The sequence below is a fragment of the Anser cygnoides genome, chromosome 18 (assembly GCF_040182565.1).
Source record: "Anser cygnoides isolate HZ-2024a breed goose chromosome 18, Taihu_goose_T2T_genome, whole genome shotgun sequence".
Lineage (NCBI taxonomy): Eukaryota > Metazoa > Chordata > Aves > Anseriformes > Anatidae > Anser > Anser cygnoides.
The window spans coordinates 8,455,699-8,474,118 of NC_089890.1; the positions used below are offsets into that span (position 1 = coordinate 8,455,699).

The 18,420-nt window shown below is 39.4% G+C and overlaps 1 protein-coding gene across 1 annotated transcript; it reads left to right on the forward strand.

Annotated features, from left to right (window-relative positions):
• Window positions 1-10: 10 nt before the first annotated feature.
• NSRP1 (nuclear speckle splicing regulatory protein 1) lies at window positions 11-15,979 on the forward strand. The gene is made up of 7 exons (XM_048074026.2): window positions 11-220; window positions 995-1,082; window positions 8,583-8,639; window positions 10,293-10,424; window positions 11,377-11,584; window positions 12,231-12,339; window positions 14,295-15,979. The coding sequence occupies exons 1-7, from the start codon at window positions 201-203 to the stop codon at window positions 15,331-15,333; spliced, it is 1,653 nt and encodes a 550-aa protein (XP_047929983.2). The 5' UTR covers window positions 11-200; the 3' UTR covers window positions 15,334-15,979.
• The last annotated feature ends 2,441 nt before the right edge of the window (window positions 15,980-18,420 follow it).

The window sequence follows — 18,420 nt, forward strand, 5'->3', positions numbered from 1 at the left end:
GCCACTCGTCAAAAAAGGCCTTAAAAAAAATCTCTCCAGCCGCCCCCCTCCCCTCCCGGCCCGCTCCCCGCTTCTCCACAGGAGCGGGGCCGGGTGGCGGCAGGGCGGTGAGGCGCCGGGGCGTGGCTCGGGGGCTCGGAGCCGCGAGGAATCTGCGGCCGCCGAACGGCGGCGGCGACTGTGACGGAGCGCGGCCCAAGATGGCGGCGGCCGGCAGGCAGTGAGTGCGGGCGGGCCGCGGGGGGCTCGGGGGGCCTTGCCTCGGGCCGGGGCGAGCCCCGCACAGCCCCGGGGGGGGCTCCCTCGTCCCGGCCGCGGGGCAGCTCCCGCAGCCCTGCCGTGCTGCCTCCGTGAGGCGATGTTTGTGGCGCCGCGCTCTGTGGAGAGCCCTTTGCTCTGTGGGGGGCCCAGGGGGAGGCTGAGGGGAGAGGCAGGCCTGGGTTAGCGGGCGCACACCTTGCCACGACTGCAGGGAGTGTTTCTGAGCGCAGAAACGGGCCGTGTCCGCACCAGGGCCCGTCCTGTGCAGTTAAATGGTGCCTGGGCGGTGTGAGCGGGCTGCAGGCCGCATCCCCTGCTGCTGCCGCCTCAGGGGGCCCGAGCTGCAGGCTGGTGGCACGCGGGGTGGGTTCACGGCACCTGCAAAGGCAGCTACAGAGCGGTGTGTGAGGGGTTGAAGCGGCAGGTTGGGCAGCTGGAATTCCTTACTGCTCTGCGGAGGGGAAAAACAAAACATCACATGGAGAACTCAGGGCAAGAGGGGTTTGTGGCCTGATTTAGGAAGGTAATTTTAGTCAGGAATATGGGAAGAGACAGCAATAGCCATAGGAGAAGCTGGCAAGCTGAGTGCGCTGCTGGAAATGCTGCTCAGATCTGTACTCAAAACATTACACTGATGCTGATCTTCGTTTCTAAAATTGTAAGGAATAGGTTTCTGATTTGGAACCTATGTGTTTTGCTGCAAATAATGTTAAAGGTAACTTTTTTTCCCTAGATATGGGCTTATTATGCCCAAGAAAATGCAGCAGAAGAATCTTGTTTCCAGCAAACTCTCGGTGTTCGCAGATGACTCTGATGAAGAGGTCAGTTCAACAGTTTTCTTTTGAAATATGCCCCATTTTCTGCAAACAGTTTGTTTACAACCATAATGCCTGCATCAGGTTATAGCAGCATTGTTAAGATGTTTATTATCACTTTGAATTTGGGTGTGAAATATGATCTGTGTTTTCTTTAGTTCAACTTCAATGGAAGTAATCATTAATCTCTGCCATCTCTTCCAAAAGCTCATCATATTCGTTTGCAAGAGTTAACGGCATCTAGCCCATAGATTTGTTGGTTACCTAGGTGACCGTGTCTACAAACAGAACAGCCAGTAGTAATCAACGGTTGTTTCTCAAATATTAACTGTATAGTTGTTAAGTGTATTGTATCCTTTAGATTATTGCACGCAGTTTCAATATAATTGATTTATTGTTGGTACTCACTTTAAGCAAAAGCAGAGCTGTACGAATTAAAAGTTTTAAAGAAAAAAAAGGCAATAGGAATTGTAATTATCAAAGTACGCACAATCCCTGCAATAATATATCAAAAAATATACAGCTTTTCAGTGACCGCAGAGTTTATTGATAATCTGTGATGTATGGCTACATTGCAGGATGTTGATAGTATTCTTTTATATAGCTGTCTTTATTTTATTAAGTATTACCTTAAGAATATTAGCTTTCTACCTGATCCAGTAGATGGTGCTGCCCACTATAAAAATTACACTTCTGGATGTACTGCTCTACACATGGGGCGCATCCAAGGACTGGCTCGGTGTGTACGCTGGTTTGAACGCTTACAGATACTCAGCTTCTTAAACAGAATTTTTGAAGACTTCAGAGCCAGTAGTTTCATAGCTTACAGGAAAAGGATAGAATTGTGGAGATGAACTCCCTACACAGATGAGAGATAAGGTTAACATTTCTTTCTCTGTTTCTGGAGATAAAATTACAATTTGCTGGGTATTATCAAGCAGCAATTACCTGTGATGATTTAATCATAAGGTATCGTGTAATCATAATACAAGAATATTAATCTTTTTTTTCCCCAAAAACCAGAAAATGCTCTTTCTATTGTGTAGTTGAAAAAACAATGCTAATAAAGCATCAAGTAACCTTTGTTGGTCTCTGACTCCTAGTATCAAAACAGTTTTTAATAAACTAGCAGTTGTTTTTTTTTGTCATATTTCTGTGACAAGTTGAGCAATTCCCATCTTCTGTGAGAGGTCAAATCCAGAGTGCCGCTGCTGAAGATGTCTGAATTCCCTCTACACAGTGCATGAGAGGACTGAGGAGCTTCTTAGTAATATCCACTCAACCCCAAACATGAAACTGCAGCTTACGGGAGGCACAGAGGACAGGAACATGTCTGAAATCCCATCCCTTTCCTCACTTGACTGCTTTCCTCAGCGCTGTGGGGAGGTGTGTCCCTCTGACTGAGCTCACAGCTGGCACCAGGGCTCTAAAGAGAGGCTTTCCTTCAAACACAGCTGATGGACGTGACGGGGATCCACTGTCCTCCGTGGCAGGAGCCCTTTCCCTTTCTGTGGCAGTATGGGATTTGGTATCCTTCTCTGCACCAAGGGACTGACCCCACATTTTCCAGATCCCAAGGATTGAATTAATCTGTTGTCATTAAACATTAAATGGTAGGACTGGGAACCCTCAGTGGGTGAGGGGTGACTTGCATTTTTTCTATTTCTGCATTTTCTCTTTTTAATATCTCAACATGAAAGTAAACTAATGCTAATAATAATACTAGTAATAATAACAACGTGTGTTGATGTCAGCTAACTTGTAGCTTAACAGATCAAGTATCATTCCTTTCAGAAGAGCTGACATTTGCTGCCAGGCTGCTCTAAAGACTATTTAAAGTTGTCATGCACATCAGTATGGTACATACCCAGCAAAAAGTAATAATCTCATAACTGCCTTTATCAAAAAGGATCATTTTTAAAAAAGCAAAATTACTTTATTAGTTCAATAATAATTCCAGAGCTTTTCAAGATAAGGAGCAGCATTTGGGAGGGGTTTCATTTCCTGTCTGCTGCCTTATCAGTCAGAACTACATCTCAAATGTCTGGAGATTATGTATTTTTAACTGAACTCTAATAAAGTTTGTGCTGGGAAATCTGCACCCCTGACTTGGTCTGTGATTATATATTAGATACCAAACTTTCAGTCCTTTTTTTTTTTTTTTTTAAGTGCTACTATGCATATTTCATTAAGATTTTGCCTGTACCCTTGCTGAAAGAATTCAAAATGTGATCATTTTTACTGTGACTAAGTACATTAATGGATGTTAGTCGCTGATGAAGATGTTCTTTGGGTTAGTTCACAACAGTAGAACATCTTGGATAGAAATTTTCTTAGAATAAATTTTCCCAGCGTTGAGTGGTATAAAGTAAATCAGGTGCTTACAGTTATTTCTAGTCAACATAGTCTTGAATTACTTGCCTCCAAAATGAGGAATTGTTGCTGTTTTTAAAAACTGGGGGGAAGGTTGTTATCCCTAGGAATGGCTGTTGTAGAGAACAGATGTTACATCAGCAAACTACGAGACGTCAGAAATAAACTTCCATTCTGGCATACCGTTACTTGTTGTATATCCATTTTCTCCCAAAATATTATCCCTTTATTCATGCATTGTGATTTCAGAGGTGGCTTGTCAGTATTCCTAGTGGACTGTTCTGTTTTGTTTTGGAATTTAGTTGAAAGTATCTCTCTGTAAATTGAGACTCATTTTGCAGCATGTAAAATTTCTGTGTTAGTGTATCAGAATTATCCAGCATACGTTTTCATGTCTTACCAAGCAATTTTTCAAAGCTGATTTTTTTCTTCAGGATTTCAAGTGTAGGTAAAATATAACCTGTGCGTAGACCACAATAGGTGCTAAATTCACCAGGGAGATCATGGAGTCAGTGTGGATAGTTCTGCCAGTGTATCAGCCTGGTGAGGTCTTTTTCTGTTTGTTTTTTAAGTGACCATCCAAAAGAAAAGTAAAAGGAGTATTTTAAGCAACCACAAAGAAAGTTGGTTTTTTTTTTTGCTTGAAAATGAGCAGGAAACTATGTCACATGTAGACTCAAATTTTTATTTTTGCTTTAGGTTCCTTTCAAAAAGGACACTGTGACTGATAAAGAGTGGAGAACTAATGATAACGACTGGAGTTTATGTGAGAGTTTGCATGCAGAACAAGACTAAATAGACTGAGGGGCTCTTAGGTCACTGACAGAAAGGAAGTGGAGAGGAATAACTCCCCAGGAAACGTGTAAAATCAAAAATGATTCAGAGAAAGCAAAGTGATTTTGCTGTTTCTCATAACATGAGCAGTAGGGGATCTTAAGGAATGACCAAGTAGCTGGTTTCATCTAAACACAAGGAAGTTGTTTTTCTCCACACAATGTCTAATTAAGTTGTGGAACTCACTGCCACAGGATATTGTGGCATGGCCAAAGCTATAAATGGGTTCAGGAATGGATTCGTCAAATCAGGGGATGCCGCTGGTGTCAAACAATGGTCCAGGTGCATCCTCCGCTTCAGGAAGTCCCCAGACTTCTAGTTGCTGGAAGCTGGGAGGGTATGTCAAGGAAAGCTAATTCTGTACGGGAGTTGTTTTACACGTTCTTTCTCTTCTCCTTGTACCAGTCACCATGGCTTGTACAGTGTATGAACCGAGGTGAATCTGTTGTGAGTTCTTTTTTTTTCATAGAGGCCTGAGCCTCTTGTACACGTAGTGATTGTGTCCCTGTGCAGGATCTAGTTAGATCATATAGGTCTCTATGAGAGCAAGACCTAAAGATGGTCTCTCTGATGAGACCAGAGCTCTCTAACTGCAGGACCAAGACCCCATTAATGCCCTGATGAGGGGAAAGACAAGAAGGCCCCAACCCTCCTCTATTCCCTTTGGTTGGCCTGGGGCCTGAGGGCTGCCTCGCCAGGGTGAGATGGGAGGAAGCAGAAAATACAGAGAGGAAGCAAAGAGCTGCAGATGAGACCCGAGATGTGGGAAGACGGGGATGTTGTGGCAGGAAGGTAGAGAAAACGTGGAATCCCACTTTTTAGATGTTGGATTTTTGAAGTTTGAATTGTACTTTTTGTATGAAGCTGTAAATGGTGTGCGGTGCTCTGTTAGAATTGGAACACACCTGAGTCGAGCTACAAGCATTGGTCAGTAGTTTCAATGTCTAACAGTAAAAATTCTTAATTTGCACGGGTTCTATGTGACTTCAAAGGATAGGGTTAAACCATCTTTTCCTTCTAGAAAATATTAAACTACAAGCTTTGTGCTTCTGAAGAATAGCTTGACTTCAGGGAAAGAGACAGATTTGCTGAGCTTCTGGGGCCTTTAATAAATGGGCAGTTGATAAGTAAAAACAATACAAAAGAACAGGAAGTTCTCATCTATCAGAGCTCATAGCACAACAGGAAATTGTCAACCATAAACCATTAGGGAAGGTGTTTGTTTTCTATAAACTTGCCGCCGTTCTAGGCAAACATATCACAGGTGGACTTCTTTACAATTACATGTACAATAATGAGGATTATATATTACTTTTGTGTTTGTGTAATCTTCGTAGATCAACACATTCATTTCATGTAGGCAGACAAGGAAAACATTCTGAGCAGCGTCTGAAATATTTCGGTGGAATAAAGCTCGCTTTGTAAATAGGGCCGCAGGGTCTGTTCTGTCTGTTAGTGAGCCTTTGCTTTCTGCCGTAATGCGGAGGAGACTCCTCGGTGTTCAGGCACCTTTCAGGAAAGCCAGTGTAAGAGTGTCTGACGGAGGAATCCTTCAGTGGTGACTCTTAATATGTCAAGCAGAGGGACATCATCTTCCCCGAGAGCCAGGAGGAAATCTGGAAATCCAGGTCTTACACTAAATGTTTGTGTGTGTTCCGCTGCCAAGTTAAAATAGTCATCTATATGAAGATCACACTGTTCGTATATAGCATTTTTAGAAGAAAGCACGACATAAAAATTACGTACAATATTGTAAATGTTTCTCAACAAGTTCTGCAATCCTGAAAGCTAGAGGGAAATACTGAGGGCTGAAGACAGGATTCTTGTAGGGTGTTATAACCAAATAATGCACTATCCAGCATTCAGTGGATGCAGTCAGGTGGTACCGTACGTACATCTCCCAGTACTGACAGCGTTGCCTTAGCACCATTTTTTTTTTCCTCTTGCTGAGCTTGGAATTGCTTGGTGCTGCTCCGACAAAGCACCTTTCAGGATAGTTTTTTAGACGCGGCTACACAGAAGCTTGCAAGTCTTGTTATTATTTGTGGTTTGCCTAGCAGAAAAAAGCCGTGTAGAGGTGATCCCTCTGTGTACCCGTTAGTCCCCCCGCTAACAATCCTAACTATGCTACGTAGGTGGCAGAGGTCCCGAAAACGCTCTCTTCCTGTGTTTTTTTGTGAAATTTGGCATCTGAGTAAAGGACAGACAGCTGAGAATTTGTGATTCTAATTTTTCTCTGCCTGAAGAAGGAATAATTGAGGGACTGCTCAGCACAGGGGTAGCTGTGGATCACACAGAGTGTTGCCCCCCTGACAAATCAGGCAGGTAGGGTGTTTGAGGGGATGATAATGGGAATAAAGAGACAGAGGGCACAAAGGCACATAAAATGAAAGTCCATTAATTCTGCTGCTTATGGCACAACTTGTTCTGTTTCTGAAATTAACCAGTGACAAAGATTTCAACTGTTTACAGTCTGTCATGTAGAAAATTGCGGAAAAGCACTTAGGTGTCTTTCCTTGTTGACCCATGTGTTGAAACTTCAATAGCATAAGAAAAAGAGGTCATGACACGTTATTACTTGTAAGCATCAGAGGAAATTCAGAGCCCTCTCGTTTAGGGAATCTGTTTGATTTTGCGTTGTGCTAGTTCTGTTTGATTTCAGAAGATCCCAGTTGCTGTTTCAGGGTCCCTGCTAGTTGGTTTTCTGCTTAATTTTATTAGAGCTGATTACACAATCTCTTCTCTTTTTAGAAAGAGATAGAGAGCGTGTACTCCGAGGTGGTGGGGCACTGGAACGGGCTGCCCGGAGAAGCTGTGGATGCCCCAGCCCTGGGGCAGGTTGGATGGGGCTTTGGGCAACCTGGTGTGGTGGGAGGTGGCAGGGGCTTGGGACTGAATGGGCTTTAAGGTCTCTTCCACCCCAAACTGTTCCGTGTTTCTGTGAATCTATGCACTAGTCAAAGCCGCAAAGCTTGGGAAGCTGCCAAAACACAAGAGGATTTTTTCCTTCCTATTTCTGCTTTTTAAGATGAAGCGATATCTAATTACATAAACAAGGACAGGAGTCCTGACATTTATAGTGCGTCTGTTTAATAAACAGTATTATCTCTTGGTTCAGAAAAGATAGAAATTAAAAGACAAAACTAAATAAAACTCAGTCGTGTTTTTTGTTTGTTCGTTTGTGTTATTTGTTTTTAGAAAGTATGCAGATTAGGAAATGTTTTCAGTAGTGGATACTCTTTTTTCTTGGGGAAGATTAGTATTGCTGCTTTCTAGCTTACTTATCTTGGAATATTAACCATTAATGCCTGAAGTACATGCTGTTCAAATTAGCAGCATTCTTGTTTTTAAAAAAACAGAACTAATGATACCGATCAAACTTGAAATATTGCCAAATCTTTTTGGATATTTCTATGAAAGCAGTTCTCCCATGGCATTGTCAGTAAGAATGTCTGCTCGGCGCTGTCACTTCTCTGTTGAAATTTACGCATGGGAAGCAATATGTATATTCTGAACAGCACCTATTTCACAGAGTATTAGAAGTATAATTCAAAATCCATTGAGAATATTTATCCTTCTGTATTCTTAAGTACACAGTTTGCAAGAACATTCAGATGGTTTTGATACATAAATTGATAGGAGGATATCATTCCAATTTCTGATGATTTGGGGTGGTCTGTGTTTTGTTTTGTTTTTTTTTTTTTTCTCCTAGCAACAACTGAAAGTTTAGTGGTTGTAAGAGTGCACAGGTGTATCACAGGCATTATCTCTTAGGAATATGTTTCAGTTTTCACCTTAGATACCCTTTTCTAGGTGTTTTGACTGCTGATGTGCTAGCTTCATGTACCAACAGACTGACCCTCGCTGCAGTGGAGGGATATGGCTTTTCTACGAGTTTTTTGGCAGCGGTTGGAAAAAGGCATTGAGACAAAACAATTTCCACAGACCTCCTCACGTCTCTGAGCGTTTCTTGAGCAGAGAGTGCTTGGTTTGTGAAATAGCAGGAAATTGTAGCTTTTGAGGTACACTGTAAAATTGTGTTCTTAAACTCATCACTGTTTTTATAAAAGACATACATATGTTGAGGTAGGGCAGTATTTTGCTCACAGAAAAGTCTGATTCGTTGTACACTTACGAATGAACTTTTAGTTTTTCTTGCTTATGGAAAAATGCTGTTGAAATGAGAGACTGCCTAATGCAAGGAGGCTGTTTAGATAACTGTTCATTAGAATGGCAGAAAAATAATATGAGCTGTGTCCATGTAATTAATTTTATTTCTGCAATGTTTTTTTCTTACAGCCATCTGTCGGTGAAAGTCTTCAGAAAGAAGCATTGAAAAAACAAGTGATGAAACAGGTAAGGTGCGGTGGAGACTCTTCATGCCCGTGACAAATTTGGAAATGAGTGCATTTACTATCCAGGGAGATATGGGAGTTTTAACGTGTATTTGGTTGTTTGTCTTCAGGCAAGCAGCCAGTTCAGCACAGCTGCAGTTACACACGTTTTATTTGCTGGCAAAGGTGCCAGAAATTCCAGCTAAGAATAAGAAATTCTTGCTCCTGTCCTTTTACTCTTGCACCTTTGTGTTGGAATAGTGGCTTATGAACCTGTGCTGCTACTGAGACATGTGAAATAAGCAGCCTGACAGTGCAGACCTAAAAGCAGGGCTGTGGACAGAGGAGTAAATGGGACACAGGGAAGACAAAAAAACCTCGATGGAGTGAGTGAAGCTGAGGAGCTTTCTAATCTGGCTTTGCCAGTGACATCAGTGTATGTGGATGTGCATTTTTATCTGGTTTCTGCTGTATTGATAAAATGTATTCCCTTCCTAAACTTCCTCCATAAATTGTTGGCCAGTGTGTTCGTTTTTTTTCAGTTCTTTATGTGATAATGTATCCCAAAATGCATTGCCGTATATCCTGCTGATTCTGCACATCCTGCAGGCAGTGTGCTTCCCAATTTTTCTGAAGTATACTTGAAAAGACAAAGGAAGTGAGAAAGTCCTTTACTAGCTTTTGGCCTCCTGTCTTGACTGAATGAAAATATAACTCAAATTATATGGTTTGTATTTAAGTGTGATCAAAATCATGGAATCAAATAGAATGTGATTCTATTTTTTACTGCAGTTACAGAATGAAATTTACTATTCCTAATTCTAGGCTTCCACACAGATGTCTTTCAAAGATAAGACTTGTTGTAATCAAGATGGTCTTTTTGTTACTCTGGTCAACAGATTAAGGATGTTATAAAATGCGTGGATTTTTTTAAACTTTACCAGTAGGCAAATGCTCATGATTATTTTCCAGAAGCATTATAATTGGAATCTAAAGTATTCTAAATATGGAAAGATAAAATTGTAACCAATTACATTTCCCATTTTATTAAATAATTGCAGAAACATAATTGTGTATTTTCAGAGTTAGAGTTACCCTTTTAAAAATTCCTCATGGTTCTATAATTTTGTGCATTTCTCTTTGCAGCATAAAATTTCTTTAAACATGAAATTCTCAAAGCCTTTCCTCTAGCAAAGATTTTCTTTCGCTTTTGTGGGCACGATTGTTCTTTTTTTGGGTTCTTCTTGCTATAACCAGAGTAGCTGTAGAACTGCCTAATGAAAGGTCTACGACTGAGGTTTAACACAGAACCGGTCGTAACTTAAAACAGTAAAAATTTAAGTTTAATCAATACAAATCAAAGCTTGTATTGTGGCATAAAATGCATTGATGTTTTCAGTTTCTCAAACTGTTTTGTTTGTAGAATGTAATGTTACAAAGTATTGTTGTTGTGTTGGTTTTTTTTAATATTTAAATATATGCCAACAGTGGGCCTGTGACTGTTATTGAGGAGTAAGTTATACAGAAGAAACATGAGTTTTACTTTTAAAAAAAGCTCCAGACCTATTGAAGACATAGTAAGAAGGAAAAAGATATTTATGCTCCATTCATTTAACATATTCGTGCTTCATTCCTTTATCTTTTCTTCCCCACACTTCTGTTTTGTTTGTTTTAGACTAAATTGGAAATTCAGAAGGCTTTGTCAGAAGATGCTACAGTGTATGAGTATGACAGTATTTATGATGAAATGCAGCAGAAGAAGAAAGAAAATAATGCCAGAATGTTATCAGGAAACGATGAGAAAAAGGTTGATACTTGAAAATGTATGCTGTCTGTCTTATCTCTGTATGCTTGGAATAACTACAATCGCTTAACTTCTAAGCTTTGCCAAAATTGTTCTCTAATGGGGCATGCAAGGTTGTACTCAAATTCTGTTACCTAAGGTAGTAATTTGCAGAAATGTTGGTAGAACTACAAGTTCATCAGATACTGCAGAGCCCTGATCCTGTGGTACTCAGGAGTGCAGCAGACTGCAGGTTTCCCACCCAACTTAGGATGTCTAGCATATCTTTCTCTATTTGTTAAGAGACTTTTATAGTGGGATAATGGGGTTAGAGGCAATGGGCCCTGCAGCAATATGACTTCTGATAATAAAGGAAATTGAACATAAATTGTCCCTTCTCACTCACTGGTGTGCTCACAGGAAACCTGTCAGAAGACTAAAGTAATTACCTTTCGTTGGTGAAATGTGAGCCAGTTTTCACAGCCCAATGCCTGATTTCAAAACATTGCAGGATTATCCTGACAAATGATATTTTTGTATTTACTTATTCTATTTCGTTTGAACGCGCTTGTCAGGTTATGTGGATATAAAAGAAAGCTTTCTTCTCCCTTACATCAATAGAAAGGCAAGACTTTACAAGACAGAAGACAGGGTTGAGAAGTAGAAAAAAAAAAGATTTAGTTTCACTCAGAGAAAAAGTCATCCTAGTCAAAGTTGGGCTGAATGTTTTCACTGAATACAGCAACCTGTGTTGTTATTGGGAAGCATGCCAAAATAGTGACCTAAAAGGGGATGATAGTTTAACATTGCTGTTGGTGTGAGAATGTGTTAAATTAGCTTCTGTCATTTTTTTTCTATTACTTCTATTTTTCTATTATTTCTATTCCGTCAACATCTCCAGCAGTCCCAGTTTGTGTTTTCTTAGCCACCTTAATTATCTCTCATCATTAAACTTTTTTTTTCCCTCCTATTTTAGCCTAGATACATCCACAATATCCTCAAAGCAGCTGAGATTAGAAAGAAGGAACAAGAAAAAAGAATGGAAAGAAAAATTCAGAAAGAGCGTGAAATGGAAGGAGGAGAGTTTGATCACAAAGAGGCTTTTGTGACTTCGGCCTATAAGAAGAAGCTGCAAGAGAGAGCTGAGGAGGAGGAAAGAGAAAGAAGACAGGCCGCTCTGGAGGGTGAGATTAACACTGAACCAGCATAATACCTCTTAAAAAGAAGTATGGCCTTGTACATGTTTACAGCATTGTCATCTGGTCTTTCTGTAAGGCTTGATATAGTTTCAATATCAAAAAGGAGCAGATAACAGACACTGAATCAGATCCCGCTTTCCGTCTGTTATTTTCCCTTGTACAGGTTACTGAAGGAACAGAGGAAGCTCCTCCATTTGTGTGTCAGTACTATTTGGGCTTTAATTTTTGAGGAAGTGTCAGTTACTGAAGGAGGACTTCTAAGCCTGGAGTACAATTATGCTTGCGCTCCCTAACCAGATATTCTGTAGTGTCACAGAAATAGGCATAAAAATTGGAACTATAAATAGATGTTAGAATAACAAACAAGATATATTGGACAGACATGTAATCTCCTGCATTTTTTAGCATCTTGAATGAGGTAATTCTGGTCTAGTGGACCTCTGTCTGTTTCAGCCTTCTTCTTAAAGCATGGCTTGCTATGAGGTTGGATTGGCTTGCTCAGAGCTTTTTGCACTCCAGGCTTGAAAACCTCCAGGGTGGAGATTGCACTCTTGGTGTCTTTACCAATTGTGAATTGTGTCTGATGAGTATTTATAACACGCTAAATCCAACCTTGCTTTTTTTCCCTTAGCATACTTGGATGTGACCAAACAGAAGGATCTCAGTGGATTTTACAGACATCTTTTAAACCAGAGGGTAGGGGAAGAAGAGATGCCGAAATGCAGCTTCCGTGAAGCCAGGTACGATGCAATTCCAGAAAGCTTTCACGTATAAAACAGCTGCTGGTTGATTGTGGTTCCAGATTTAATGGAATACCACAAGAAATAGGGAATAGTATATCACACAGGTAGGGGTAACCTGATCACTTCAGAATCACAGAATGCTTTATACATACCTCTAGTTAACAAAATTATTTGGAAAATGTCCAGTGATCATCAATGGTATAGACTATAAGACAGCAACAAGGAGGACAGGGATATGGTTAAAAAGTGTCAGAGAACAGTCATACTTGTAACAGTACTTTATATTATTCTACCTATGTTTACTTCGGTTTACATAGTATTTTGCAATCTGCATTAAGTTAAATATTTTGAACCACGAAGGAGGCAAAAAGTAAAATAAAATAATGGGCATATAGAGGTAAGTCATAGGAAATGTTGATATGAATTTCTTGAAAAAAATGTCGAACTCTAACATTGTACTTATTGTACTAGATTATGTGTTTGGTATAAAGATATGCCACCTGTTGGAATTAATAGGAAAAGGTAGTGTAAAAGAAATAGGAAGTAAGAAATACAACTGGAAGAAAAGCAGAACAGCTTCCTGAATTTAAGCAAAAAATGTGAAATTTGCAGCCACAGTTTCATCATTTGAGACTTAAAGTATTAGTATACCTACATGTTTGGAAAAACATCCTGGCTTCCACCAGAGAGAAAGACCTGCATGATTTCAGTGGCTTACAAAGATTGCTACTGAGATGGTTAAATGAATTTTGCTTTTTATGGTTTCCTCTTTTTTTATTGATGAAATCTTTGTTATTCTCTTGAATCTGTGTAAAACAGTAGCAATAGCGTTTGTAGTGTAAGTAAACAGCCCACATAGTTTTCTATTTGCTTTAATAGGTCTTTCAAAGCCTCTTCAGTAAAATGTGGTTTTCTGCTGCGTAGAGATCATCTGAAATTGGTGGTTTCTTAATCTTGCATATTAAGGAAGTGTTTCTTCTGCGAGTTGTATATAAAGTTAATTTGTGGGAAAGCAAATAGTACTTTAGATGGTGCTCCCAGAAAACCTTTCGTGTGAGCTCCAGCTTATATTTTAATCTTTCTTAGGGTGGTACTGTAGAATACAGAGAGAACACAGCTTGACTTTCAGATCTCAGAATTTGCAGTACATTCATTTTAGTTAATTGGGTTAATAAAGTAGATTATTGGATTTTCCAAGTTAATTTTTTAGTCATTGTTGAAAGACTTTAAAGCAAGCATCAAACACTTAATCTAAGTGGATGGCGTGCTGATTCATAAGAATTTACCGCAGCCTGTAACTGCAGCTGTATGATTAGGAAGAGGAGACATATGGCTTGTGTGTGATTAAACATGCATTTCCATCAGTCAGAAAAGAATGACGAAGCATAACTTCTTCTGCCCAGTTCCCAAATTTGTCCTTCATGGATCGTCTTTTTTGTTTAAGAATCTATGAGCTGTTAAAAAGTTTTATTTAGTCACAAGAACGAGAACTTCAGAAATACTGGAGTAAAAATCTACTACTTCTAATGGAAGCTATGCTCCTACTTCTGTGAACAAAAACATACAACGTGCTTCTTCTTTGGACAATTATTTGGTATGAATAGAAGAATGAACACATAGGAAAAAACATGTAGCTTGCCAGAAAGCTTACACAAGAACACAAATCTCTGTTCTGTTCTTTAGAAGGAGACTGCAGATACTTAACCATACTCATTCTTTTAGATAAATTCATCAGCTTTCATTCACCAGTGAACCATATGCAGATTTTTAATAGAAATCATTTATGCTGGATTCCTGGAACCTGAGCTACAGATAGATTTGCTTTCTTAGACTTCTCAGCAGCATCTTTTGTTTACAGTCTTGCTTAAGACCTGACCAGAAGTCAGTGTGTAGAAAAGTCTGAGACTTCAGGCCGTGTAATGTTTTTTTTCTTTTTTAACATAAAAATGTAGGATAAAGGAAGAAAAACCTAACACTAGTTATGATGAATCCGACCAAAGGAACAAAGGCCCACACGAAAGGCAAAGACTCAAGCCCCCTGCTAAGGAAGAGGATAATCCAGATGCTGATACCGACATAGGAAGTGATAGTAACGATGATGATAAGAGAAACAAGAATAGTAAAGTAAATTTGAAAAGGAAGAAAAGGAGAGACAGCTTTGTGAGCAGTGAAGAGGAGGCTAAACATCACAAGCACCAGAGGCATTCCAGGTCACCAAGTTCATCCAGTGTGGAGGAAGAGCTGCGCACAAAAGCCCAAACAAATCATCAGACAAAGAGGGGAGAGAGCAGATCAGACAGAAGGGGAAATGACGAACAATACAGGGAAAAAGATTACGAGAGAAGTAGGACCCATGAAAAGGATCACCACAGGGAAAAGGAAGAGCGACATAGACATGGGGATCATGCTACTAAAGATAATTACAGAAGGAGAGAAGAACAAGATGATAAACAAAGGGGGAAGGAAAGAAAAGAGAGGGAGGGACATGCAAGAGAATGGAGGAAGGCAAAAGAGAGAGAGGAGAAGTGTTCAGAAAAGGAACGAGAAAAAGAAAGAATAAGAAGTGGTAAAGATAGGTCCAGTGATAGAGAGAAGGAGAGAGGAGAGAAATGCAGAGAAAAGGAAGATCATGTAAAGGATAGGAGAGAAAAATATGGTAGTGATGAAAAACACAGAGACGGGAGGGAAAACAGTCCCGCATCTTTTGGAAAAGTTGGAGAGACTGATTTGGAAATGGAGAGGAAGGGAAAAGAGAGAGAGGTGGATGAGAAGAGAAGCTCCAGCTCTAGACATTTGTCTGAGCAGAAACGTAAAGCTGGAGAAGAAGGGGAGAAAGAGGAGAAAGAACAAACACACAAAGCGTCTGAGAGCATGAGCAAATTTGCCAAACGGAGCAATGAAGAGACAGTCATGTCAGCAAGGGACCGCTATTTGGCAAGGCAAATGGCACGTGTCAGTGCCAAACCTTACATTGAGAAAGAAGAAGATTAACGCTGCTGTGGTGGACAAAAACACTTGGTCTCTCAACCAAGAGGAAAATCCACTGCTGCATGGACTCGTGTACAGAAGTAAAAGTGTACCTTAGCTATTTATTCTTGGCTTTCATTTAAAAAAATTCTGTGTTCTATAACAGAAGAACATCTTTTGAAATGGATTAATGGATCAGTTGATACACACCCTTAGTCAGTTTATACAGTCAAAGTATTAAATTTGTTTGAATCAATCCACCCTTGCCTGCAGTATCCTATCCCTGTTGTGCTTTATTTTTCATCTGAAGATTCTGGGAAGTTCTAGGAATGTTAAACAGCCTAAAGTGAAAATTCCTGCCCCAGGCAGCCCCTACTCCTCTCACCAGCTGAAGCAGAATGAGCTCTTTAAACTCATAATGCTTTAAGGCTCTCAGGCCTTACCAAGAGTTATCAGTGCCCAGAGATGCTCCCAAAAATAAGAAACATACCTGTAAAAGAGGAAGAAATGCCAGCAAAACAGCCCGAACAACAATCCAGGAGATGTCTGTATGTAGTATGATGTTCGGGAAGTTAAATGCATATTGACATACGGAATTTGTATATATGTGTGGGCTTTGGTTTTAGGGACCTGATGTACAGAAATACTTAAATAAAGTGTAAGATAAGTACTACATGTGATGTGTGGGTCTTTTTGAATGCTTGAGTTATTTTACTGGAAATAGCTTCATCTTTTTTTGTATGTGAAGTAAGATAAATGCATCCTTTTTCATGTATTGCAGTCATATTTGCTTGTTCTGATGGAGGTACTACTTTAGATTTGTCAGTCTGTCTGTTCAGGGGTTCATAAGCAAGAAATAAAGTTCTCTCCAAACTATAACTTGGTAAGTAGGGTATCTGGCAATGGTCATAGATTTTAGAATACGTTTTCAACAGTTTTCACAATGGTTTCTTTCACTTATTTTTCCAGTAAATCTAGCACTTTTGTCTCATAATAACATGAACTAAAAACAATAAGTTTTTATAAGTGCCACAAAGATGATTTTGAACACTTAGATAATCAAAGTCATTTTAAAGCAGTCCTAGTTTCAGAACAAAACCTATGACAATCAAATGTTTGTATGGGAAATAATAACCCTTGTTCCTGGCCAAGATTTTAAAATGTTGGACTGATATCTTTTTCTTTCCAGATTCCTTTAAATTATTTATTTTCAAAAAAACCCTTTTGATTTTCTAATTCTCTTACTTCAAAAAACTTCTGTGGTGCTTTCTCAAATATGACTTTCATAGCCCAGGTCTTGCGAGCTGATCATTTGCTGCTAAGACTGGGGAAACTTGAAATGTGTCATTTTAAGAAACTCATCAGGAAGGGCACACGGTATGATTCACTTAACTGCAGTAGTTTGTAGTAGGAAGAACAGCTGAGTCATTTGTGTTTTTGTGTCCTAGTTTTAGTAAATGCTGCCAAAACCTTTGGGCTCCTTTTTGACATGTTATAAAATAACGTATCTCAGAATAGAACCAATTGGAGTTTTGTTTGATCTGTATTTTCCCTTTTCCTTATGATACGCTTATGTTTTCTTTGGTGGGGAAATATGTTAGGCTTATAAATAGGAAACATATAAGTAGAAATATTTGTGTTTGACTAATCCTCTTTACAATTTTTTATTTAATTTTTCCCAGATGAAGCTCAAAAAAAATTTTGTTTTTACCTTGCCTTCTTACTTAAATCGAGTAGCTAAGCATTTATTCCAAGTGTGGATCGGTTTGGTTTTGATGTTCTGTCTAAACAAATGTCATGCACATTGTTTTTTTCTGTTGGAATAGAATGAAAGTGGAGTATTTAGCAGTGGAAAAGGTTCAGACAGCAAACGAAATACTCTGCTTTTTGTCAAAGAGGCCTTATTGGTGTAGTAAACTGGACTGCTTTTTCTTGGAATTGTTTTATCTTTGCTTTAAAAAACTGGGATCTGTTGTAGGCCAGCTTGAAACTCCCCATAAGAGAGAGGCACAAGAGACATCTACAGTTGGATTATGAATATTAAATTTATTACAATAACAGTTTACAGTACAAGGCACATACTGATGACTTACAGTCAGCTTGCAACACTTGTAACTAAACAGCCGCATGAATTAATACAGATGCATCCGTGTACAAGGTGGAGGGAATGCCTAGTTCTGTACAGCTAAAACTCCAGCCTAATTCTCTGCTTGAAAGGCAAACGTGTTCCTAATTTACCAGTTTCAGTAACTCCTTTTTCACCATTCAGTGTAGAGGGTGGGATATACTGGTGTGGTTGACAAGCAGAAGGTGAGTTGAAGAATTTGTTTGCCTCAAACAGTCTGAATTGCAGTGCAGCCCATATAGTATCAAAATGGGCTACCTGATAAATATTGGTTACTGCAAATGGTTTCAGGTGGATATGTAAAAGGAAGAAAAATCAATGATAAATATAAATGAAATCAAAATTGAGGGAAACTGAAGTACCTTGCAAAATCATTTTTTTTTAGAATGAAAACATACATGTTTTTTATCTTTGTATTACTCATGAAAAGAAAGGCCTTTTAAATCTACTTCTTGAGGGCTTCCTTACCCCCCATTGGTTTATCCTGGTGAAAAAAGAATAAAAATGTAACATTACTAGTGATCTTCTGGATTGCCTACTTCTGAAAATATTTTCTCCTGTGACTTTACACGTCTGCTTTGCTTTTTGTATCTCTCTTCAAATATTTTTATAAGCTTTCATCTCTCACGGTACAGCTGTAGTCACAGTGCATTATTCTGATTTTTTCAACTGAGAAATTCAAGCTGAGAGAACTCGCCCAGTTTTACACTGTGACTGTAACAGGAATCTATATTAAGATCGGGGCTTTTTGGCTGAGTTCTAATCCACTAGAAAAAACTGGCATTTCTTGGGATGTTGCTCAGCATTCTGTGCTAAATCCACCCAGAAATTCAATGGCTGTTGTATTTTGGTGTCTTAATATGAACTAAAGATGCGTCTTTTGCCATTTCAAATGCTGTTATAAAGGAATAACATGTCAGTAGTATTGGACACTAAATAGCAGTGATTTCTGCAGTTACTATCCTGCAAATTATTCCATAATGTTC

Coding starts and splice junctions, on each gene's coding strand:
- NSRP1 (XM_048074026.2), top strand. CDS start 201: ATGGCGGCGGCCGGCAGGCA. Junction 221..994: donor ATGGCGGCGGCCGGCAGGCA/GTGAGTGCGGGC, acceptor TTTTTTCCCTAG/ATATGGGCTTATTATGCCCA. Junction 1,083..8,582: donor CAGATGACTCTGATGAAGAG/GTCAGTTCAACA, acceptor TTTTTCTTACAG/CCATCTGTCGGTGAAAGTCT.